At 45.7% G+C, this 26,206-nt stretch overlaps 2 protein-coding genes across 6 annotated transcripts in view; one reads left to right on the forward strand and one right to left on the reverse strand.

The window, feature by feature from the left end:
- The window catches only part of znf827 (zinc finger protein 827), a 62,343-nt gene extending 59,994 nt beyond the window's left edge, over positions 1 to 2,349 (forward strand). Inside the window, exon 14 of one of the 2 annotated variants that reach the window (XM_076727690.1) lies at positions 163 to 2,349. In XM_076727690.1, coding sequence (XP_076583805.1) covers positions 163 to 1,186 — 1,024 coding nt within the window. In that variant the 3' untranslated portion in view covers positions 1,187 to 2,349. The remainder of the gene's footprint in view (positions 1 to 162) is intronic. The other variant, XM_076727691.1, reaches the window with a different exon arrangement.
- Positions 2,350 to 15,178: 12,829 nt separating this feature from the next.
- On the reverse strand, positions 15,179 to 24,843 carry mmaa (metabolism of cobalamin associated A). Of its 4 annotated transcripts, none has more exons than XM_076729722.1 (7): positions 24,753 to 24,843; positions 23,986 to 24,412; positions 23,298 to 23,420; positions 22,875 to 23,045; positions 22,081 to 22,166; positions 21,045 to 21,194; positions 15,179 to 17,637 (listed from the first exon to the last, which is right to left on the reverse strand). In XM_076729722.1, exons 2-7 carry the CDS (start codon positions 24,410 to 24,412, stop codon positions 17,353 to 17,355), a joined length of 1,242 nt encoding a protein of 413 aa, XP_076585837.1. In that variant the 5' UTR covers positions 24,753 to 24,843; the 3' UTR covers positions 15,179 to 17,352. The 4 variants fall into 4 exon arrangements, with proteins under 4 accessions (XP_076585837.1, XP_076585838.1, XP_076585840.1 ...); XM_076729723.1 differs by having other exon boundaries at positions 15,189 to 17,637; positions 24,494 to 24,832; XM_076729725.1 differs by having other exon boundaries at positions 15,189 to 17,637; positions 24,728 to 24,818.
- Between the last annotated feature and the right edge of the window lie 1,363 nt (positions 24,844 to 26,206).

Genomic DNA, 26,206 nt, shown 5'->3' on the forward strand with positions numbered 1-26,206 from the left:
TGACACACACTTTTCCTTTACCTGTCCTCCTCCTCCTCATCATTTTGTGTTATTAAAATTCAAGGTGTGTTACGTGGTTGTCAATGTACACATCCTCTTAAACCGGCCTTTGCTTTTGTGTGTCGTGTCCTCCCCCCGCCGCCCCTTTGTCGCGCTCCCCAGGTGCCCTTTCTGCATCTACTCCACCAATCGTCCAGCGGCCATGGAGTGCCACCTTAAGACGCACTGTAAGATGGAGTACCGCTGCCGCATCTGTCAGGGACTGTGGCCCGACCAGACCTCACTGGAGGCCCACATGCGCGGGCACCGCCTGGGCAACCACTACAAGTGTGAGCAGTGTGGCTACTTGTCCAAGACGGCCAATAAGCTGATCGAGCATGTGCGTGTGCACACGGGCGAGCGGCCCTTCCACTGCGACCGCTGCTCTTATAGCTGCAAGCGCAAGGACAACCTCAACCTGCACAAGAAGCTGAAGCACGCGCCGCGCCAGACTTTCGGCTGCCAAGAGTGCCCTTTCACCACCACACACCCCTTCGTCTTCAGCCGCCACCTCAAGAAACACCAGAGTGGAGGGGCGGGGGGCCCGGGCGGAGGACTGGGAGGAGAAGAAGAGGAGGACGATGAGGAGGCAGGAGAAGAGGAGCTGCCGCTCCAGGGAACGTCTCTGGGGGGCTCCTTGTTGCGGAAGAGCCAGGAGAACTCGCTGTTCGGCGGAGGAGGGGGGAGCAGCGGAGGGAGCGGGAGTAACAGCCCCCTCATGAGTCTAACGGCGTCCCAGGCGCTCCAGTCCGTCGCCCTGTCGCTCACGCTGGGCAAGTCCCACCAGCCGGATGCCGCCGGCCCTCTGCACTCCTTGGTCAGCACCAACGGCAACAGCGCCGCCAGATTCCCCGGTGGCCCGAGCGGCGGCGGCGCCCCCTCCCTCTTCCTCCCCTCCTCCCGCCATGTGCTCGAGCAGTACAGGAACTGCGACCGGGCGCACCTGATCCCCCTCACCACCCTGTTCACCCACAACAGCCGCTTCACATTCCACTCGCACCTCCACTCCAGATGGCAGCCCGCCACATCTCCTCTCCTCTTCTCCTCCAGCTCGGCATCCCCCTCCCGCTCTCCACCCTCACCCACCTCCCACAAACACTCCTTCCTGGCCTACCTGGGACTGATGGAGAGGGCCAAGACCGTTTGACCTCGCCCACCTCCTCTCCTCCTACTCCTCCTCTCCTCGCTCTTTCCCTCACTCCTCGGACGGTGGCGTGAATGACACTTGACCGCCGCAGTGGGAGCAACGTCTTTTCCAATCAGACCAGCAGAATAAGCTGGACCAGACAAACATATTGAAGAAAAGAAAAAAAAAACATTTATAAGAGAAAAAGGCTGTACATGCTAAAAATGCATTTATATCAAAAAGCTGCTTTTCTTATCAGTTCTATCGATTGAATTATTACTACTTCAACTACTACTCTATTACCTTTTTTTTCTGTTTTTAAATGTCTGAATGACCTGGACCCAGTTGCATTATCTGAGGAAACTAACGTATCTCAGTTTTATAGATATTTTTCTTTAGTCGTTCGACGAGATAAAAAAGTTGAAAAAGATGAAACAAAACTTGCAAGTGCTATATTTTAGTGCATTTTTTGTCTATTGCTATTATGCATCGAAATAGCATGCCTGTTTCTGTGTTTCAACTAGCTTTGACGTCATTAGGAAGCTAAATTCGAGATATCCTGAAGTGTTAGCGGTGCAACGTGGACAGAACCAATGAAACGGAATGCTTTTCATTGAAAAAGCAACGCCTCAAACCACGCACTTACTTATTTATCAGTCTTGTACATAGTTTTGTAGCCCCTCCCCTGCCCATCCTTTCGATTTCTGTTGGTTTTTTTGTATAATGGTGAAACCATATTATGCGTAGCTGCTGCCTGATATCACCTCTGCCTCAGAATAAATGCCATTCAAATGGGTTACTAGCTAATTTCAATAGTTTCCTGTAAGCTCACACAAGAGAAGATAAGCTGTGATACTGTACATACGGAAGACTCAATCTGACCTATCAAGACAGAAACGTTCTACATTTATTACCAATAATTTGAATATAAATGTAAAATGTTGCCAGTGAATTTGCACTCGCAGGTGAAATAACGAGACAAAAATCCTTCTTTCTGAGACCAGGTAGACATCAGCGCAGCGTCGTATGCAGAACTATGTATCACGCACCTATACTTAGAAGAGATATATGAGATAACCGTTTCGTGGAGGTGACCGGCTCCGGGTCAGCGAGCTGCCCGCGGCCACGGTCACCACAGGCCGATTCAATGGTGCTTTTTGGAGCTTTTTGTAATTTTTGTGTACAAAAAAAAGAAAAAAAAACTGTTCCAAAATGACTTGAATGAATGTATTTTTGTTTATGTACATGAAAGTGAAGCGATACGGAAGTGTGACCCGGGACGTCTTCTGTGCTGGAAAAGACGGGAAAGTTTGTGTGTTTGGTGGCCTTCTGTGTCTTTTTGTTTTGGGTTTTTTTTTTGTCTTTCATTTTTTTTTTTTTTTTTTTTACTTTTTTACTGAGCCTTTTACATCATAATAAAACATTTTCTACTAACATTCATAGAGAACCCATTGTGAGAAAAAGCTCCTGTAGGTGCAATGATGAAGCAAAGCCATTCACTTGTACAGCGTTGCGTTCAATGGCACTGGCTTCTGTTAGGCCGGCAGACACGGTACTGCTTTTTGCCCCCACTTCTCCTCCTCCTGTCAACCTTTTGAGTTTTAATTGCACTTAATGTAGTTACACTTCAAGCCAAAAGCACTTAAACCTTTAATTTCCCTTTTTTTTTTTCTTTCTTTTTTTTTTTTTGTTAAAGTGCAAACTTAGATCCACCAAGTTACCGTAATGTGAAGTGGACAGTATTTGCTGGAAATGACTCAATCAACACCCCTTAGTTTCACATCTAGACATTTCTAGCAGTGCAAAAGGGTCTGCCTCTGTGAAATCGGAGAAAGTAAATGAATACAAATTGCATGAATTAGACAGTAGAGGTCAAGCTCTCCCTGGGAACTAAAGGTCCCAGGCTAAATTGTGATGAGCCAATTTTGCACAGTGCTGCACTTTTTGATTAAGAGAATATGTATTTATCCGTGAAATGCTCAAAAAGAAGTATGTTTGCAGCATAGTACAAGCATTTTATTTTGAAAAGCTTTACCCATTATTAATAGCACTTGTGTTTTGAGTGGTCTTCAAGCCAAAATCCCTTATTTGTAAAGGGATTGTTTTTATTTTCCTGATGTTTTCCTTTTGTCTGTTTTACTGTTTATGATGAATAATTGTCGCCTCTTTTTTTTTTTTTTTTAATTATTTTTTCTACTTAAATCTTGTCAGAGAAATGCTGATTGGACAGAGAACATGAATCGTCAAGACCAAAATGAAACTGGCGGCGAGACGTGATGTTAGGATTGAATCCGTCACGTCCCGCTCTGGAGCGACGCCTCGATTGTCCCCCTTTACTCTGCTGTTTGTTTGTTCCTTTTTGCTCTGTCAGTGTCTGGCATGCTGTGTCTGGAGTGAGAGGAGCATCCCTCCAGCGCACACACACACACACACACACACACACCTCGTACTATCTGCGTTATCTTTTATACTCTAGTGCCACTTGGTGGAAGGAAACCACCTGAGACTTCTGAGAATGAGTCAAACTAATTGTCAGGGTCCAAAAGAAAAAAAAGATGAAGAGATAAAGAGTGCGTCCACTCTTGACACCTTTTAAAAACGTCTGCCTTCTATTACAGCGTAATCATGAATGGCTGCACTTCTTCTTCATGTCCCCCCTAGTTTGAGTGTAATGTTTAAAAAGGCGACAGGGCTCAATCCTTTGGGAATCCAGTATTCTGAAGCACTTATTCTGTTCGTTTTTGCCCAATGGGAAGCAGCACAGCGACCTTTTTTTTAAAGCTTGACTACCTTTCAGCACTTCAGAGTATGCATGACATCGGCCTCTCTAGTTCTTCAGCACTTAATTGTGTTTAAAACTAACTCCCTCGGTTGCATTTAGTTAGCATCACACTGCACTGTCTACAATCAGTTAGCTTTACGTTTGGCTGTGTTTTACGATTAGGAAAGGCTCAACTATCTTATCTTTTGGCACTCGGTAAAGATTGGTATGTGCTGTACAAAGCTTTTTTTTATTACTCCATTGTTAAGGCTGTACAGGGTTGTGACGATAACTGGTAAATAGATCATTTGTACTTTTTTGGTTTTGTATTTGTTTTCTTTATTTGGCATTATTTTATGTTCAACTTGCCAGATCTAAATGTAACAGGATTTGAAAGTAAAGCTTACATCAGATATTACATCACTCTGTCTTCTCTGCTCATTCTGTTGATGGTGCTTGTCTCATTTATCCTCCACCTCAAACGGTTTCGCCCGTGCACTTAGTTAAACGTACCTAAAGCTCATTCCTAGCTTCATACAGTGTGCACATTAGTTTCAATTTATACTGCAAAGTGTATTTGCATGGTGAAAAACTAAAAGGTGACATTTTAGCAATCTGTGAGCATGGATATAATAGTGATGCCCTTGGTTGTAGTTTCTAAACTGAAAATCTGAAGCAGGCTTTTAGCATCCTGCTCTTCTTTGCTGAATATCTGAAAAGCCTCATTTTCAGTCTTTAAAGTCAAACATAAAAAATAAAAGGAATAAACATTACAAACTAAAACAGAGTTTATATCACTGAACAAATGTCAGACTGATGTTTACTGCAATGAACTGCTGCAGGCAACATCTCTTAATTATGTAGAAGAAAAACTTCAATATATCATATTCATGTATTCAATAGAATTTCATACATTAAACTCAAATTCTGCAGAAACCCTTTATGCCCAGTCAATAATCCTCTCAGAGAAAAGCAAGTAAAGACACTAAAATACAGAGAAGGAATGAAAAGAACGTTTCAGACCAATGAGAAAAGGGCGGACGGGGACGGGAGTTAAGGAAACGCGCCGATCGTCTTTGAGGGACGCGGCATTCTGTAATTCCTAACGCTGTCATGCCGTCATAATAATAAGGGATAGGATCTGTCATGGTGTCTAGCTGGTGTTTTTATTAGACCGATGGGAGGTCTCTCTCCCTCTCCTTCCTGCGTCGTAGTAATGAAAGTTACAGCACGTTCTCGGCCAGCCAAAGGTTGGCCCTGCCTAATGAAAACAGATGAAGCAGAGATAAAGTGTTTGCCGACATTAAGGGACTCATTTATCACCGTTAGGCCCCGAGCTATAGAACACCTTGGTCTGGAGCTCTCCTTTAACGGGCCCTGCCTCACAGCACCCTGGTGGCAGGCTGCAGCCGTCCAGGCACATGAAGGCCTCCATCGTTGCCTCTTTCTCTTCCGCTCGCTGGAGATTTTGCGTCGTTTTAACGGATAATATCACCGTGAACATCTCTGTGCGCGTCGTCTCATCCGCGCTGGCTATATAAGTTGACGTTTTAGCTGCTAAAGAGGTTTTTTTTTTGGAGGAACCTTTTGGTAACCCTTGCAGGACCTCCATCGCCGCGCCCTCAGTGTTGACCCATGTGGGTTCAACAGCCATCCGAAGCCAAATCTCTTCTGTTGAAGGGCCGTGTTCTCATCTAGCTGCTCATCTCGCCTGTGTAATAATGAATCTTTTCGGCTGTGTTTAAAGCTGCTTAATTAAGTTCAAAGCAGCGCTCGGGGCACTGTGCGCCTGCTCGTCTGACCTCCCCATGAGTGGAAGTGTTGATTAGGAAGTGAGGAGACATGCAGGCACTGCAGGGGATGGCTATTGATTGAAAGGATAGAAAAGCTCATTTGGATTTTGTGATTGGAGTATCGCACTGTACACGGGGGCTGTTTTTCTTCATTTGCCGAATAACAATAACTCCATTCCTGCGCTGACAGTTGGGCGAAATTGTCAACTAAGTGAGGAATTTCTGTGATAAGACTAAACGCTGGAGTTTTCCCTCATCCCAATAATAGCCCTTCACCCCGGCCCGAGCTGTCTGCACAATGTCGACCTTTCGACACCACCTCGCGAAAGTTGGCCGCTGTCGATCGATAGCGTGTTAGCTTTTTGTTTGAAGGTTCAGGCTGCCTTGGCTTTATTACAGCTGCTGAGAGTCATGGGGGAGTCGTGCACGGCTTTGTGAGAGAGGAGCTCCCTCTTGTTTGCCAAAAGTGTAATCCCGCCGTGACCTGCCGTGACCCTGCCCTGAGAGGAAAGCTGCTTAGACAGAAGTGCGTGTCTGTGGGAGCTCCCAGCTGCCTGGCCTCTCTCGCTCTTTTCTCTATATTTTGCTCACTGCATCCACCTCACACTCCTTTTCCCCCCCTCTTCATAGCTCCATATAGCGTAGATCTTCCTATCACAGCCTCTCCTTATGCCCCTCACTCAGCGCTCTCCTCCTCTCTTGTGATGTTTACCTCCTCCTTCTTCTCTGCCCTTTCATTTTTCTTTCTCTTACAGTAAACTCCACGCATGCCTCGCTCGGCATCAATAATTCCGAGCCTCCCCCTCCTCGCTGCCCCTCGTCCACCGTCGAGGTTTTTTACCCGGCGAAGGAGCCGAGGCTTTGCTAAGTGGAGACAGATCTCCTTTTCTTTGCTCCAACAGGGAAAATAAACAGAGTCCTGCCATAGAAAGCCTTCAGAACGGGCTGCAGAACAGGACCACTGGCACACGGGAAGGAGAAAATGAAGGAAGAAAATGACCTCTGGAATCGATTTGGCATGGGTTGAAGCCAGAGCTAAAACTGCACAGAATAAGGCTCCACTGAGGCTGCTGGTTGATTCGTAAATCTATTCATCTTTGAAAAAAAAAAAATAAAAATTAGGCACCGAAATGAATGGTGAATATGAAACTCCATGTTTATTCAGTCCTTAATGGTGTGTGGACGCCGTACGAGTCTGCGCAGGCGGCTCGAAATACAAGCGGTTTTATGCAAAGCTAAAAACAAAGATGTCAGGTTCAAGCGCGTGCAAAACAAAAAAGACAATCCGCACCTGAGGCGCACCTGGGAGAGCAGCAGAGAGATGATCCGGAGGCTCTGCTGGCTCGGACACGCATGGCGGTGCATGTATTTACATGCATGTTCGGTGCCCAGCCCAGGGGCACAGCACCGCCGCCTGCCCGGCCCCCCGCTGCGCCCCTTCCCTGCTCTCCTGGGTGAGACATCACTCAGCGGGGGTCAGCAGCAATCTGATTCAGGAAACACTGCGGGGGGTGTTTTTCGGTGGGTGTTGGGGGGGATTACCCACAAGTCCCTGGGCCTGGCATATCCAGACTTAGGGCGGCCTGAATCAGCAGGAGGGGGCAGATCATACCCCCCCGCTGGGTGCTGCCTCAAATATAAAGTTAGTGCTTAGCCACTCCAAGTGGATGACAAACACATTACAGAAGTGAGGGAGGGGAGGGGGCGGTAATGGGCAGAGGGAGAGCAGCTCTATTTAAGCATGATCATGTCTTTGAAACAGATAGGACACAAGTCAGCCCCCCCCCCCGTTACGCTCCACTGTTACCATGGCATTGGATGACAGTCACCAGCCATAGGTTACTCGGTTTCTATGGGTAACAGTTGGCGCTGCACTTCACTCACATCTCCTCTGACACTAAAACTGAAGATGTTGCCCGCCGCTTCTCGCCAGCTTCCAAGGAAAACCTCTCTGACTGCAGCACAACAAGACGGTGATTCTCAAAGATCCGCACGCGCCCTGGTTTCATAACTGCTCTCGCCTGCGAGACCCACGATTTCAATGATTCAAGTCTGCTGAGATCTGAAGTGAGGAGATTTGGTTAGCGAGGGCTTAGCAGAATAGCCCAAGGTCAAGCCCAAACTAATCAGGCTCCTCATTTCCCTGAATGGAGTAATGAAGTAGAACGCTGACCCCCGGCTGACCCTGGGAATCCGTAGCAAGGAAAACTGGCCTGGAGACCAATTAGCTGCAAGTAAACGGAAATATTAAAACAGAGTATTCATTTATTAATAAATATGATCTGAGTCACCCAAAAACACAGCTTCAAAGCGCCTAAATGTGAAGAGAGCGGTGGGTGTTCCACTCCAACTGTCGTCAAACCTTAAATATTGCAGGATAACGAGCTCCTTTTCGTCTGGATCCTAAAGATGATTTGTACCCAGGGTTGATTGCAACCTGGTTAGCTCCCCTAATTATCTCATGCACTTGAGCTTTTAATGATTTCCATGATTCAATTATCCCTAACTGAATTTCTGTCTTCAATCAATTAAAGCCATAGCTGCACACTCATCCATCTTGCAATCAGGACATCGGGAATCCCTCCATCCATTCTCATTTGAGAAGAGAGTGGGTCAAACAAATTAACAGAGATCGCATCCATCCATGTCTTTCCGTCTTTTTTCACATCTTCCAACCTTTTCTCTTACTTTCACTTTGTTGCTCGTGTGTGTGTGTGTGTGTGCTGAGGATTTGTTTGGGGCGAAGGCATTACGTCTGGATGTTCTTTCAGAACGACTGAAGCTGATGAATATGTTGAATGTTATCATAAACAGGATCAATGCGAGCCTCCTCCTAGCTTGACCCCCTGTCTCCACCACGAGCGACTGCCGTCCTTGTGATCATAATATATTCTCCTCAAACCTTGAGGAAGCACAGCGCAGTCTTTTATGCGGAAAGCCTTTTGTCCGGCTCCTCTGTGCTGGTTGTTGTGATAGTGATGCGAAGGTGAGCGACACGGCCTCTCTTCATTCCCCTCGCACAAAGACGCCCACAAAAGACATCAACACACACACACACACACTCGCTTCTGAACACAAACACACACAGTTTGGCACCATCTGCTGGAACCTTTGGAAACATGTAGGAGAAATGTTTAGCGTGAGGACGTTTGGAGCAAAGTAAACAATAAGAAGATGTTCAAACATGGAATATTTCAAGATTCCTTAACAGCAGATTGGTTATTTCTGACTGAAAGGCAAAGGCATGCTGGACTGATGACTGCAGCCGGTTTAGAGGAAAAGGAAGAAGAAGAGGAAGAAGCCCAGAAATGGTTGCCAAGGTGCCCAGTTAGTCACTTAACCCTCATTGGTTGAGAAGGAAGCCAAGGGCAGGGCAGCCTTTCCACATGCTGCTCTTTCCATCCCCATTATCTCCCGTCTCATCCCCGCAACCACCAATATGGTTTCCTTGAAAGGGTTGGGCATTCTTTTGAATGTAAATACCAAATTGTGCTCTTTCGGCGCAGGCGCACAGGATGGCGCCCGAGATTAGGTTTGATGTTTTATCACCGCGCTGGCTTTCTCTTGAGCAAAACCGTTTAACGGCGGCGCCAACGGCAGAGCGTCGGGGGCCTGTCGGTCACGTTTAACATCGAGGGAAGATCAAACGTAAAGACGGGCCTTCTGCGCCGCCGAGGCCTCGTCCGAGCATCCCGCCACGACGGGCCGTGCAGCAGCAGCGTGGCTGCAAACTTCAATCTCATCGCTCTCAGCAGTGTTCACAGTGTTACCGAGAAGCCTCAGATGTCTCCATTCAGACGGCAGCCTCGGATATATCTTCTCTCAGAGCCCTTGCATTTTTCTGGATGGCGGTGAGTGTGCATTCCCTGGCACAATTTTCAATAGAGCTCCCCCTGGAGTAGCCGGGGAATGGCTATCACAACAATTACACTGACAGCTCTTTCCTAAAGTGCACTTGATTTATTTGATTTAGCTAAGATTAATGGCTCTCCCTCCAAGCAGGCCCGGCTGAGATGTGCAGCAAAGCACAGGCTTACTCCTGCAGGAGCACAGGTGCACGCTCACACAGATAATGGAATTGCATCAGATGTATGCACAAATCCAAGCATACATGTACTTATACTCACAAATCATCCTCCACCATGAAGCTTAGGCCTTTTTTTGTATTTTTTTCTAGCTACCCCTGAACTGACAGACATATTCCTCCCAGTCAGACATCAGGATGATTACAGTGGAAGACGGAAAATGGAAGTCCGGAGCTGCCAGGTTTCATTAACATGTTTACTATTATTTATTATTTGAAAGACCATCGCTGATGAACTCACATGCTAACTGGAGTTTTCCCTAACAAGGCTTGAAAATGAAATTACAAACTTAACGACTAGAACAGATTTTTGTTCAATTCTAATAAAAATGGCTTTTTTTCAGCGCCATTAATGTTGGGATTCCCTGAATCTGCCAAAGCCAAGCATCAAAATCACTGGATTTTTACCCGCAACATCCAAAACACAAACATCAGAGAAGGTCATTCTGCTGCTCTGGTTCCTGGACACAGTTATTATGTCTGTCTGGTACACGTAAGCAAATCTGGGCTTGAATAAGACTGTCTTACTCACTGCTGGTGTCTGTATTTTAGTCTCAGACGGCCGTTCGGTTGCTGCTAATTTTTGTGGGGCTCTGATTGGATAAATTAGCCAGGATCTACGTACATATAAGGAACTGTTGCATGAGCATCATTTAAGAGATGACCAAAATGTGTGTTTTATATTATTTGACTTCCATAAACCATAAACCTCAGAGAGCTGCTGAATAACGGCAGAGCATCTGATTTCAGTTTGATTTCAGTTTGGTTTGTCGTGTTTGTTTAAATGATTTCTCTTCTAATCTGTCAGCATCAGTTACATTTTGTTCTAAATATGTACTTGGTCTTACATTAAATTATATGTTTTGATCTTTACTGTCTCTCACACACACACACAGGCAGATAGACTGTATGCAGACACACATGTTCCCAGAGCTCGCTGCTAGAGGGAGACACCTGCCCCTCCACGATGTGCCAGGAAGCGCTACGTCTGGCTGGCTGGCCAACAGTTGCCAGGCCAGCGGTCTGGTACGGTCCAGCGCGGTTGGCACTGATGCCTGCCCATCTGCCCGAGTTGACACGTTTGCTCCCACACCACTTGTCCAGGAGGACGAAATGTGCTGCGGTGTCCTGGCAAAGCTCCCCGAAATGTCAACCTGGTGTGACAAACCCATGCCGGCCCCTTGGCCCTCGCAGGCCTGGTAGTGCGGGGCGCTGCCCTGGATCAGATGCGAAGCCAGGAACATGCCACGGTAACAACAACCGCTGATCAACTACCGGGGCGCTACCATCTTGTCCGGGGTGGCTAGAGCTTGTTCGGTCGGGTAGAGGATGACTGTTCTCATTACTGGCCCTGAACCTTACAAAACTTGGCTATTCACTGGTTGATAGAGGGCAGCTGGACAGAAATGAGACATCATGAGCAGGAAATGCATTCAGGGAACACGCTTAAACCCTCGTCTGAAGTAATCCCACTCCATTAAAACTGTTATGAATGAAACAAATCGTAACTCGCCGTCTCTTCTCATAAGCCAAAAACAATGGACGCGGAAGACAAATAACATGCGGAACATATTTTCTGTTGTTTGAGCAGATGGTCTTGGAGGTGCTGTGGGGGTCTGATGTTGGCCGACTCGGCCCTGCGGCCCCCTCGGGGCTGCAACTGTGAGTGGTCATTAACACGGAGCAGGCCATGCCAGGACAGAGAGGAGTCTAGCGGTAGTTAACAGCCACTATCCAGTTAAATCCTTCTCCTCTTTGCTAAACAGGAACAACTACAACATTCCTACCGGCTGCCAAGGCTGTAAAAGCAACACATCATGTAAAGACTTGAAGAGAAAAAAGACATTGTTTCGTAAGCACAAAGGAACAGAATGGAGAAAGGTGGGTTTCTAGTCGACTGCGCCTCATCGCTCACTTTTGCTGAATCTGAGGTTACGGCCAGGGCTGTCTGGCAGTTATCCATACACAGTGAAACATGGCGTTCGTGCATGTGCGTGCACGTGTGTGTGTGCGTGCACGGCAGAGCTGTGGACAGGTATGACAGGCTGACCTCCACATGTTACCAGAGAGAGTGTGCGGCCCAGTGTTACCTGTCATAACACGGGCTGCCTGGAGCCCTGCAGCACCAGCCTGACCAGGCCACTGGGCAGCCAGAAATAATGGAGACTGGCAAGAGGGCAATGAGGGGTCACACGGAGGGAGAGAGGAGGGGGAGGAGGGGGACAGGGACACATGACAGGAGGGCTGGTGGAGGGATGAAGGCAGGAGAGTGAGAGGGAGAGGAAGGCAGCAAAGAGAAATTTAGTGTAGCGAGGAGAGCGCTGAGGATAATGATGTGGGAGCAAGTGGGTCAATCAAGGAGCAAAGAAAGGAAGATAAAAGAGCGGGACGGTGAGGAAGGTGGCGGCTCTTCTCCCCGCATATCACCTCCTCGAGCCTCTGAAGAGAGCTGAGAAATGATGTGTAAAGGCAGTGAGGGAAGAGAGGAGAAAATCTGACGGCTGCCTTCTGAGCTCTCCGTCTCTGTGTGACACCCTCGAACCAGAAAAACAAGCCTCGGTCTTAACGAGACGGACCACCTCGCATCACTTCCCATTTGTTTTGAAGCCCAGTTTATCTTTGAGAGTATGATGTTGGAGCGTTCCTGAAGTGCAGCCGCTCGCCTGCAGAGATGGAACAGCTGAATTCACTTAGGCAGACTTGGCCGGCAATTAAAGTGCTGGATTAAGAGTGATTGCATTTTGTGTCCTGAGGAGGCGCTGCCTGCCATCTTGAGAGGTCTCATTAACATGGCTGCCGTGGGCTGTGCTGAGCACTGCCACAGGCAGTTAAAAAATAATGGAGACATTATCAGCCTTAATGTCTTGTACCTGGAGTGGAGAAGATTTTATAATCACTATTGTGATGGGCCACAGGCTGCCGGTTGTGCGAAAGGGAAAGGTTGGATGAAGATAACCCTTTCTCTGACCAGACCCCTGTGTGTTTTTTTGATCAGCCACTACACGTGGGGAGTCTGAGCAGCTGGATTTCATTAATTGAGTGCTGGCAGCGTTCTGCTCTGGCGGCAGGGGTGAGTCACACTGGTGGGATTGGTCTCTCTCTCCCTGATATCATCTTCCAACCATAACTACAAATAATTATTCACTCAAATCCATTACCGGGGGTCAATCAAGTTCCCCAATCAGTTCTAAAGTCCAATTACTGGCGCCAAGGCTCTATTCGCGCCTTCCTGCAGATGAAGGCCTGGCCCGCAGGCCGCCCAGTAAATTACACATAGCAAACAGTGGAGTGTGCATGTGTGGGAGAGCCAGCCTCCTCAGGTGGGTAATAAAGCAGAGGTACACACTGGCGTCCCTGGGGCATTCTGACCGTACCATCTAGCAGACTTCACCGGGTTAAATAGAATTAGCCCATGCAACGCGACGCTCTCCGAATACCAACCACGTCTCATCACTCTACAGGCTAGAGAGCACGCGGCATGCGCAGCGCAGCCTGGTATTAACATCCATCTCAGCAGCTGATATAATAAGACATGTCGCCATAAGGGTCTTCTTATAAAGAGGCTGCACGGTGACCCATCAGAGCGGCATAATGAGTGGGGTGTTACATCTACAAGCGTGCACGCACACACACACTCTCTCAGGGTTTCGCTGCAGTTCTCCAACCCCATTAGCGTGTGGCTTCTTGCATCGTTTTGCAGCCGTCTTGAAAGTGAGGCCCGAGCCTGGAGGAAATGCTCCTCGCACACTCATCTGTCACTACAGAGACAGCAGCGCAGCCAGCCGAGTCGGGAGCGTCCGGGTGGGCAACAAGGCGGCGTGTGGGTGCGTGCGAGTGACAGGGGATGGATGGCTTGTATGTATGTACAACACGTGTAGGAGGTGAGCAGGACGGGCGTCCATGTGTGTGGAGGAAGAGGGGAGGGCGAGCCAGTGCGGCGGTATGCGCTTGTGTGCGAGGGGACGGGGTGAGGCTTTGTGGATCAGCAGCCCATGACCGGTTGTCACACTCCACACACACAGCTCCCAAATCAGCCTGGTAGGAGGGCCGGCCTGACATTTCCCTCTGTGTCAGGCTTCCCTCACGAAAACAAGCCGACTATAACGCTGACACAACCAGCCAGAAGAAGAACATAGATGTCTGTCAGCGCTAAGAAATGCTCGCTTTGGTTGCTGACATTTGTAGCAGCCCCACTGTTGAGTGCTCGTTGCAGACTTTGAGGTTTTGAAGGGGAAAAGCTGAGTTTTTGGACGGCACTCGCAACACGAGGGCACCGTTTTGTTTTGTCCCGAGCCAGGAAAGCATTCTGACTTCAGACTGCTGACACAAAGAAAGGCTGTCAGTGTAAGCCCCTCCATTAAACATGAAAAAACCTCATCAAAGAGCCAGTCTCTGTCCTCTGCTTACATTCAACAGATCCGGCGAAATGCTAAACACATGTGGATGATTCCCTGTGTTTAGGCTAAAATGGCCGAACACGATCCGGCAGCATTTGAGTTAATCTTCCTTAGTGGAACCGCATGGTGTTGTTTACACTGGAGACAACCGTGTGTGTACATACATGCATGTGTGCGTGTGTGGACCGTGTCCAGAGCTGCAGAACTCACTGTTCCCTTTTGCAAAGCCAGAGCAGTTACAGTGTGTATGTGTTTGTGTCAGCATGATGGAGGAGAAGGGTGTTACTCAGACCTAATGAATCCATCTGCATTCAAGGGGCATTCTTCCTCTTGTATGCAGGCGGGAGCAAACGAGCAGCGACCTGGGAGCACATCCAGCGGTTGGGGGGCTCAGGCTCGGTATTTCCAAAGCAGAGCAGCAAGGACAAGCGTGGATTAGTCTTGAATTCGCCTCATTTTTCTTTTCTTTTCTTTTTTTTTTTTTTTACCCTTGAAATATAGGCTGTTTGTCAAAGGGAGAGTTGAGGCCGAAAGCTGTGCAGTCACACGCTCAACCCTCCTGCTCTGTGCTGCACTCAGCATTGCTTCTGTGCGTTTCTCGGCGAGGGCTGAGAGTAGCCGAGGAGGGTTTGGCACTGAGGACGAAGACTACAGTACAGCCTGTGCTCCAGGAGAGTGGCAGCTGCTGATGTCCTCACCTCTGAGTGACCTGGCACCCTAGGCAACCTCAATGAAGAATGGATGGAGGGCAGGAGGCGGGGGCGTTATGAAGGGGCGGGTGGTTGGCACTCAGGGCCCAGTCATTAGGATAATGAATCCAGAGCTGAGTGGAATTTGGGAGACCTCTAGTGGCCGAAGACGGTCATAACTAACACCCACAGCGTGCTGATGTACAGTATCATGAATAATACACATACTTCATAATATCAAGTCTGGATTTCTGTTTGCTGCTGATCAGGAGACAGTTATTCACACCTTCATACTTCATCCCATCTTTATTTTTATAACTCTTTATACCTTAATTTAAAAAAGCACCAAATCATCTGGAGATCAAAATACAGCTGCTCTGCTTTTAACTAAGAAACCAGAACAAATGACCTCAGTTTTACTACGGCGCAACTGACCTCCAGTTCATCTGTATGATGCTTGAATGAGCTGCTCCAACGTATGTTTTGCCTTGTTTTGAAAGCACTAAAAATTCAGGATGGCAGCATTGCTTCACTGATCATTAACGTCTTTACATTTTTCGGAAACATATGTCTTTCCTCTGCCTGAAAATGTCACTTTTTCCAAGTTCTGAGCTCTTCAGCTGTTGGATGGAGGAAGAACATATTGAGTCCATATGTACAGGACTGCACCACGAGGCCGACAGAAGGCTCCACCCACAGAGCTCCATCACTTCTTTTGAAGCTGACTTTCAACTGGCTGAAGCAAACATTTCCTGGATTACATCATTTTACTCATTTGATCTATTTTACTACACATTTGGATTTTTTTATGTTATTGTCTTCTTTATTTGTCAAGGCACCATTTAATTAGATTAAGAGTTACTCAGAAAAAACTTCATTACTATGCAGTCCAACACAAAACACTGGATCAGAATCTCACCACAAAGCTGAATCAACACTTGTGACAGTGTCCTTTAAAAATATAATAAGCACATCTGAAGCACATAAGTGCTTCACACACAGGAGGATTTTACGGCTATTGGTTTGCAGTCTGAACTAAAGTTTATGTTCACACCAGATCTGAGACAATTAGTTAATCAATCAGTTTGATAACTGATTCATCATTTAAGTCTTTTATCATGAAAAAATGTTACTGGTAGTGTTACTGGTTCCAGCTTCCAGCAGCTTGTTTCTGTTTCAAATCACCATAAACTGAACATTTTAGGGTTGCTGAACCTTTGATCAGACAGAAAACAATTTTCAGGCACCAATTTGGCCTTTTATAGACTGAATGATGAAGATCTTAAATGACAAAAGCAGACAGATTAACAGATAGTGAAAATAAAGGGACAGTTGCAGCTCTAGTTTGTGATATTTTGGGATGCAGCATACAGGAAATACCCTTTGTACAGTCTTCAGCTCGACACTGAATAAAGCAGCACGTCTGTTTAAATTAATAAAGCAGCTGTAGCGGCATTATGAGTGTGTGACTTCCTCTTCGGTGCTCCGCTGGTGTCCAGGAGTGCATTATGAAGGTAATTCAGAAAATATTAAAGTGTGTTTTGCCTGAATTAGAAGCAACTGTGCAGCTGACTCATTCAGGGGATACCCAGCGCTGACATTTCTGGCTCCAGAGTGCAGGAAAAAAAAATTTTCATTACATCTTTGACAAATCTCAGGACTAATAATCGTGGAGGTAACATTAATCACTCCTCCTTCTTTCATATCGGGAGCAAACAGGAGCAGAGAGGAAGGCTGGGCCAGCTGTACTGACAGGTTTAATGTTATCCATTTAAGATTCACTTCATTCTTTTAATATTTAACTCACAAAGAACAATAGTAATAATAGCATCCAGCTGCTTCTCCAAAGAACATTTTGTTTGTTATTAGATGCAGTTCAACAAGAGAAACACGTGATCATAACAAACCTCAGCCCATCTTTCATTAACTCTTCCCTTTTGTGGGTTACACACAGTTTGTATTACTGATCACTGTGTGAGACGATTGGCAAGAAAGTCTTGATTTGATGAGCCTGCTCGTGAAAGTGAAGAGCACTGTGCAAACTCCAAATACATCTCATCAAACAGTCTGTGAGGGTTTGTAGTGCAGTTGCTGGAGAAGGCTGTGCTTCAGAAAAGCAGGCCGGTTGCAGAGGAACATCTCGTGTCTCACGGCTGAAACGCTTCATTTTGCCGTCCATTGTCCCAAAAGTGAATGTGTGTTGAAGCTGTAGGCGAGAGGAGTCAACTGTCAGCACTCTCATCTCTCTCCTGATTTGGATTAAAGCATGCAGACACTCAACGTTTCTGAGGAGGGCTGACTTCCATCTGAGGTGTTTTAAATTTTAAATCGAGTGGAAAAAGAGCAAGACTGCTTCTTTTTGTGCAAACCAAAGAGTCAAGGTCACATATTCTGACTCTGCGCCGTGGCCCTCATCAGCCGCGAGCCACCCATCCTTCTCCAAAACTGTAGTCCTGCTGATTACTATGACGCTGAGAAGGCCTTGAGAAGCAGGTCGGCAGCCAGGCCTGGGGAGATGGCGCCTTTGGTGACCCTCTCCTCAAGGTGGGGCAGAGCGCCTCTGACACTGGGGTGATCCTGGAAATGGCGGAGGACGTTCTCCTGGATCAGACTCCACATCCAAACCTTCTGCTGGGCCCTCCGCCGGCCCTGCAACTCGCCGCTGGCCAACATGGCGTCCCGGTATGACTCCATCTTGGCCCAGAGCTCTGGGATGCCCTCACTGGTGTGTGAGGAGGCACGGACCACCTGAGGAGGGAGTTGGGGGAGGAGGAGGGAGGTGCAGGATGCATGTGTGAATTTAAAGCATCTCTTTGTTTGAACAACCAGGTGGAAGTCTGGACCAATGAGAGTGACGCTGATGACACGGCCTTCCACACTTCATTCAGTCTGCAAAGTTTTCAATGACACGTATGGACTCATGTCTCATATTTAAGATTCTGTTTAAGCCACTTTGTCAAACTCACAGACAGCATGTCCAGAAAAATCAAAGGCAGTCGGCAAAGCGAAACCTTTCTGTGAGAGCAGCAAACCTCTGGAGCCCAGAGTTTTTATCTAAAGGAACTTAAAATGTGCTGATAAATCGTCCTGGAAGCTGAATGACTGCGACAGATAATCGTCTCCAGGCTGATTACAGCAGAGGACCCCCCCATGTCAAACCTTCTTCTTTATCCACTTGTCTGTAAACTGTCCAACAAAGGCAAAAATACTGTTCTTAAAAGCTAAAATCTCCTCATGTTTGTAGACATTTTTGTAGATTAACTCTAAAAAGTGTGTTTGATCTCATTTGATGGTGGTTTGTTTGTTCTTCTGCATATTTCTTGTGACTTTATGTTGGTTAAGTATTTATCGTTGTCATTTCTAAGTTAGAAACAGCTAACGCCGACACATTTACACTGACTTTACAATCGTCAGTGTTGACTAATATGCATTCTGTTTAGAGAAAGAAGCAATAAAAAAAATCTATAAAAAATACAACTTCTACAGTGCAAAGCAAACTGTGGGTTTCTTCTGATAAAGACATGTTCTAACTTAGCTTTAGCTTTGTTTTTAATCATTTTGCACAGTTAATTGCAGGTGAGTCTGAGGAGTTTCTGCTCTCTGTTCTGTTGTTTTTTGTCGGTTTAAGATGTTTTTTGTGACGCGCTTCCATCCTGTAAGAAGCTGTCGTGTCACTTTACAAACAGCGTGAGTGTTTGTCTCCTCATAACACCTTGTTCACACCAGCAACCTGGGGATAAATGTCACTTATGTGTTTAGTACAAGCGACTGCACGTCTCTTGTCAGAGCTTGCCACAGATTCAAGAGCGCATGATGAAATTCAGGGTAACGTTTGATTTCAAAGCAGACACAGAAGTGAAAGTGCTTCCCGTTTACGGACAGAAAGTCGGGGCGTTCGCTCGTGCAGCGCTGAGACGCCATGAAACAGCTTTTAGAGAGGTTACCTTTCTGTTCTTCAACACTTCATTACATGTGTGTGAATTAAAATAAGAGGATGGAGGCAAGAGAGGAGCTCAGTGCTGATGTCAAATACTCAACAACCTCCAGACCGCTGAGGAGTAATGAAATTACACGTATCATTTGGAGATAATTTGACATCAACTGGCGAACGGTGTAGCCGAATGAGACAAGTCTGATAAATATGAAGAGGCCTGTGATCAACAGCCAATTATGAATCCTCTAATTACATCATTAACTTAATCATTTTACAAGGATTTGATTCAAGTCTGATGCAAAAACAGGAAATCAAACTCTGAGAGACTAACTGTACCGCACATTCGCTAATTATCTTAGGGCCAGTTCGTAATCAATAAATAAATAAATAAACAAACAAACACACCCCTGCTGGTGTCGAGTCGTGCAGACACGTTTGGTTTTATTCGTCCATATTTTAAGAGGCAGCACTCGTCTCACCACGACACAGCTGAATGAAGTCTTGTTATTTGTGCCCACAGCAATGAAATTTTGGATTAAAAAATCTTTTTCTTAAAGAGACAGTGTCCCTGCGTCTGTGCTCAATTCATCAAACTGTGGACAGTTTTCAGGGGAACTACTTTCTCCTGGTGAATTTACCTTTTGCAAAAGCTGTTTGTGAGGGAAGTGAGAAAAATCTGGATGTTTAGTTCAACTGAAGGGTCGCACTTTCTTAAACTGAAGGATCCTACACTTACCCAACTAACGATCCCATAATCCAACTCAACTGCATTTTTGTAAGATCCTCACTGCCTTTTCAACGTCTTTCAATCCTATTTCTTACTCCACACAAGCTCAAACTGAGATTAGAAGTTAAGCAGAGTGAGTAGAAGTTTATTTATATGGTTCTTTTCAAAACCAGAGTTAAAAAGTGCTTCAAACAGATGAAGGAAGAAATGGATGAAAAAAAAGATCTGAATAAATGTTTTAAGACAAGAAACTGTGAAAGAATGAGAATAAATCGGGAAGAGGAAGCATCAATAAATAAAATGCCTTTGAGAATAAATAAGCCTTGAGATGAGTGATTCTCTCAGACCAGACAAAGTTCCTCCAGTGTCACAGAAGACATTCAAGTGTTTTCACAGGCTGAACTTATTCCCTGTGACAAGGAAACCGATTTTAATATATAATAACGGTGCAGTGGCCCTTTAAGACACTAACAGAGACCACAACTCGCACTCATCGCTGCTTCTCTCAGTTTGTAGAGAAGTCTTATGGTTAGCGGAGCAGGCATGATCAATCGATCGACAGAGCTAATTTCGCAATTAATCTTTAAGTCGTTTTAAAGCTAAAAGTCCAAATGGTTTCCAGTTCCAGCTTGTTTAATGTGAGGATTTTGCTTTTCTGTGTTTGATATCGTTGTCAATTGAATGTTTGTTGGATCTATGATTCAGAGATGCCACCCTGATCATTTCTTTCAACAACTTTATAGAACAAAAAGTGAATCGATTGAGAAATTAACTGTTAGTTTCAGCCTTAACTGCAAGTCAAAGCAGTTTATAATGAGGTGTCACCAAGAACTTTGAAATCAAAGCAGCATTTAAGTCATTCATGTCGTATGTTTTCATGCAGAAGTTGGACTGATGAAGAATGGAAAGTCTGAATCAAAGATTACGGTACAGAGAGCAAAGGTAAGGCGACGCACAGAGAGGAGAGACTGAGGAGCAGCCGTCAAGCTTTTATGTCCAGTGTGCAGGCTTCTAATCAGCCAAATGCATGACACAGCAGCCGAGTTTTCAGAGCAGCAGGAGTGAGGCGGGGGGTGAGGAGGGGGTGTTTCCTGGCAGCTCGCCCAGAGGGCAGATGCTGCACTGAAAACAAAGGGACAAGGCCAGAAAGGCAGGCGCGCGAGCCGGGACATGCAGGGAAGAGTGAGACACTGCAGTACTGAAAGTATGACGCTATGACATCATCACCAAGACCACCATCATCATCATCATCATCATCACCATCACCATCTGCCCCCTCCCTCCCTCCCCCTGGGTCAGCTGACCTCTCGGTGGGATGGCTTGTTGGGTCCACAGAGTGTTGCAGCTTCTGCTGCAGCTGCCCAGACGGTCACATGTCCGCCGCTTGTCACTTATCCTTTTTTTATTTTTTTAAATCATTCTGTTGTTGGCTGCCTCCATCACTATGCTGTCTAACACACACACACACACACACACACACACACACACACACACCTTAGGGTTCCAGGACTTGGACTGTCTCCTGAGCAGCTTGAGTGCGCTGGTGTATTCTGCCTGGATCCTCCTGGCTGGCACCACCAGATCTCCATCCGACTTCGTCACCACCACCAAGTCGGCCCTCTCGATGATGCCTCTCTTGATACCCTGGACAGAGATTTTGGCATTAAAGGGGCAGGCGGGGGGTCATTAACTTCTCAAAACGCTGTAAATAAATCTGTTGTCTAGACGTCTAATCTGCAGAGATCTGCGCAGAGACGACGGAGCTGCGTTCTTCTGCCAGTTTACTTTCTATTAATCAGACATTGTTGCTTTCCATCCGTCCCTCATGGTGGAAGCGTCTGACTGATCCCACACAGGGAAAGCAGCTGAACTCGTTTGTGCGAGTTTCATTTTGAAGAGTCATTTTGCTCCGTTTGAGTCACATAAAGCTTCACATCTCAATGCGAGCCGACGTTTATCTCGTACAGTTTTGTGGCATTCCAGCTGAACGGCTGGTGGGAATATTGCACTTATCTGAATAACATACGTTTACTGTTTTCATGTTGGTTTGATGAATTCTTGGTCTCATTTAAGACATAATTACAATAATTAAAACAAATGCCACTTGAGCTGCTGAATGTCCCACAATAATCACCACATTAATCCGACTGAGTTTGGCTAATTCAGCCATTCTTTGAGCTAATTAATTAATTGATTAGCATATGGCTGACACACTTATCTTGACGTAAAAAAGTCAGTTTCTCCACAATAATGCGCCTTTGTGAATGTATTTAAGCAGGAAGGTGATTCACAACGTAGATTAATACATAATCTAATAAAGTAAACTTTAATTCAAACTAAGTGTGTAAACAAACTTATCTGAAGCTCGTGTAACGTTACTGAACTCACACAGCAGCACAGAATATTCAGTAGATTAACACCACCAGAAGAACTTTCTAACCTGCAGCTTTGGATTTGAGCATTATTCAGCCGAGAACATCTAATTCTCTTCCCTCTTTCTGGCTTGTTGCTGCTGCTCTTTTTCACTGACCTGCAGCTCATCGCCCCCTGCTGGTGGAATCAGCAGCACAAACATGTCAACCATGTCGGCCACTGCAAACTCTGACTGGCCCACACCTGGAAACACACAGACAGATTCCAGTGACGACACGACAAAATATGATGGCAAGTCCTCCAGAAACATAAATCAGTGATGAACGTAGAGCCTCCAGTCTGCAGGTTCATTTGATTTACAGCAGCGTGCATGAAGAGCAGGAGATTCAAAGTAATTCACCGTTAATGGTCTTACTCAGAACTTCTCAGAAGTTCTCTTGAATAATCATGAGCCTCCACAAACTTCAGATCCATCACGCTGAATAAATTCTAGCCTCTGAGATGCAAAGAAGGTGTCTGATGAACAGGGCGAGTATCAAACCTCAACACTTGATCGAATGTTGTGTCTGGAGCACCGACTGCCAGAACGCACTAAAGTTTCAATGTTTCTGAGAATGTTCTTACTCTTTGATCACACATTTCCTGACTTCAAAGCATAATTTTGTTAATTTCACAGTGTATTTAATTTGCTCTTGTAAGGTGATATTAGAACATTTTGACTGAATACTATTGATGAACATCAAGGGAATGAGCCACTGTGCTGAGCTGCCACTTTTCAGTTTTTCAAACAATCAGTTCACTGAAGAAGAAAATATCCCAAAAATGACACTTTGTACTTTTGTAATTGTAAAAACAACAATCAGCTAATGGGGTGAAGTTTGTCTCATACGGATAAAAACATTATCATTATTACAGCTGGAGTGAAAATTCACTTTGTCATCAGTGTCTTACCTACGGTCTCCACAAGGACGATGTCATATCCTGCGCCCTCACAGAGAACAATGGCCTCATTAGTCGTTCTGGTGACTCCGCCGAGGGTTCCCGAGGCCGGAGATGGTCTGATAAAAGCGTTCATGTCCCTGGAGAGTTCAGTCATACGAGTCTTATCGCCCAGCAGAGACCCTGCAATAAGAGCGATGAGTCAGTCTGTGGCATGAAATCAATGATATGAGGGTAACTGTGCTGCTGCTGCTGATTCTACAAATATTATAGCTGGAGCCTAATTAATTACATCAAAACATAAACGCTGAAATCACTGAGCCTGAAAAAATAAAAATCTTTACATGTTGCTTTACAAGAACCCACATTAATCTGTTGTTGTAAAACGTCCAATAACAGCTCTTCACAGCAGCACCGTATGATCTGCGATGTTACCTCCTGTGGTGCAGGAGGACGGGTCAACGGCCAGCACTGAAACTTTATGTCCACGCGCTGTCAACATCTTCCCCACCACCTCGATGAAGGACGACTTGCCCGCTCCCGGAGGACCCGACAGACCTGAGAAACCAACAAAGCCGTCAAATCAGCAAAAGCTGGAACCAAGAACTGACTTTAAAACAGACTTAAATACAAGATCGGCAGTCAGTGTTGGCGATCGCTGGGATGACAAGGTGTAGAGAGCATCTGCGTGAGGCACTGCTCTCACTGACTGCATGTTATTGTGCATGCAGACAAGAAGAATGACTCACAACAACAACAACAAGAACAACAAGAACAGTGTGAGATGAGAACATGGAGCTCTTTGGTAAAATGTCAAAGGTACAAGCCTGTGTACACACAGCATTACGGGACTGAGTCAACAGCTAAGGTTCATTTCAGTACGGACCAACCGGACTGAAGTGTGCTGAATGGCATTTCTAATGTTTTGGCCACAAAAGGGAAACACATCTGAATATAAAGCAGTTCAGTACAACACCACTAGTAAATCATAAAAATTTCTTACATATTTTTACTGTGCAATAGCCCAAATTTGACACTGTGTTTTGTTATTCATATTTTTCTCATGTGCTACTGAAAAGCCACTGTGACGCTGAACAAACCTTCAGGCACTCAGACCACACACCTACTCTGAAGGCCACCGGCTTCCCTCCATTCTGCCTCTCCTGCTCCCTCCTGTAGGCCAGCACCCTCTGCAGCAGCACCTGGGCCAGCTCTTTCTTTCTCGGATGCTGTGTCTCCACCAAAGTGATGGATTCAGCCAGAGACGCCCGCTGTCCTCCGATCAGCCCCTGGTACAGTTTATCCAGCAGCCTTTGCTCAGGTCCACTCAGGTCCTGGATGTGCTGCCCGAGGGCTGTGCTCACACCTCTGCTGTGCTGGCAGCTCTGACCGGGGACAGTGCCCTGATGAAAGGCGTGGGAACCTGTGAGGACCCCTTGGTGGAGGCAGCATGTCCGGCTGACTGAGGGGACAATCAGTGAGGGAAGGGAAGAGACGTGGCGACGGAGGGAGACGCCAAACCGTCGTGTTTTATGGAAAATGTGGGACATCTGGGAGGAAACAAGATGAAAACCAATGAGCCAGGAGTGATTTTCAACTCATTATCGAGGCTACAGTGTTATCATGCTAACCTGAAGAGCGACGTTTCTATCTCTTCATTTGTGGTGCCGAGGCATACACTGCTAGCTAAAACATGGCTAGCTAAACAACTTCGAGACGCCAAAGTTTGGAAATTGTTCGCTGTTTTGACGGTTTGCCCTCCATTAAATGTTCGGCTAACGTCGCGTCAACACGACGGTTGTTAGCGTAAAAACAGCTGTCGAATATATAGTTAACAAACACTTTATAAAAAAACTGTGCATTACGTTTAAAACGAAAAATCACGCTGACCTCGTACCAGCTGCATTGAGGAGTTATAGGTTAACCATTAACACTTGTTTCATTCATCCTCTTCCTGCTTCCGGTGACGTAGGGCACCGCCCCCGGCAAACGCTTCCGCCGATTCATTTATACAATAAAAATATCTTTAAATTCTGTAAACGAAGATTTCTACAGAATATATCTTGAAAGATCTTTGTCAATAAAAACGTGTGAAACGTTGTGAGTTGTTTACGAAAAGTATTACATAAAAATAAAAATCTAAAGAGGAGTGTAGACACCTTTAGCCAGCAGGTGGCAACAGAGGCTAATTTTCACATTGCATATGAACCCAAAAGCTGGCTGTTCTCCCTAAAAATCATCAAACTTAACATGCTGTGACTCAGGCTGTAATCCTGCCAACGCATTCTTTATTTGTCACTGCGCACCTCCGTAATGAAAAGGGAGTTCGTGTCACTGTGGCCTGCAGAGTATTTTAGACAATTTCTCATGACAGCAATCATATTAGAAATATACAGCTTGCATTTGGCTTACTTTTTGAATTCCTAATCACAAACACCTGTCGGTCCTCATGAGCTCATTGGTTAAAAACATTAAATCATCTAAAGCTTTTAAGAGAGGACTGGCAGAGGTAATCCAAAAGATTTAATTAGAAAAGATTAAAATTTGTTGTGCTCTTGGACTAATTAAGCACAATATAGACAATAAAAATGTGGGCAAAGAACTTTTATTTGATGGGTTTTTGGACTCACTCAAAGAACAGAAAAAAATGGGTCTTCATTTGTAAAATAATGTATACTTTAGTTTGAATTAGACTTGGGATACTGAAAATCAGAACACAGCAGTAGTGATGGAGAATACACAAAATCTGCATCCATTAAAATGCTTGTGAAAAAATAATGTTTGTAATATTTGTTTCCTAAAGAACTGACGGATCATCAGCACATCACAGGGCTGTAACACACAAGATAGACGACCAGTCACTAACACTTTAAGCCATAAGACACTCAGTCTCTGGTCCACCTGACGTGCTCGACTGTGGAATTTGGGAGAAACATGCAAACTCTTGGGAGGCAACAATACTAACCACTGTGCAACCATACCACCCACGTCATGTACAGTCAGATGAAACTCTGCACACACACACACACACACACACACACACACACACACACACACACACACGTAAGTCAGTGATTTCCAGGGGAGCTTCCTGGAAGATTGCTTGTTCCGGTACTGTCACAACGTTTCCCCATAAAACAAAGGAGAACACATGATTTCATGCACTTTCCAGCAATTTACTGGAAAATGCAATTATGCTTAACATTAGTGGAGTTGGGTTTCAGATGCACTTGTAATTGTTGTGCTTCCCTAATTGAAGGTCTGTGTCCACACACACACACAGAGCGGTTGATGTTTTTGAAAGTCCCCGACAATACCATGATGCATATTTTCTTAGCATGGGT

This window comes from Chaetodon auriga, chromosome 4, assembly GCF_051107435.1.
Source record: "Chaetodon auriga isolate fChaAug3 chromosome 4, fChaAug3.hap1, whole genome shotgun sequence".
NCBI classification, from domain to species: Eukaryota; Metazoa; Chordata; class Actinopteri; order Chaetodontiformes; family Chaetodontidae; genus Chaetodon; species Chaetodon auriga.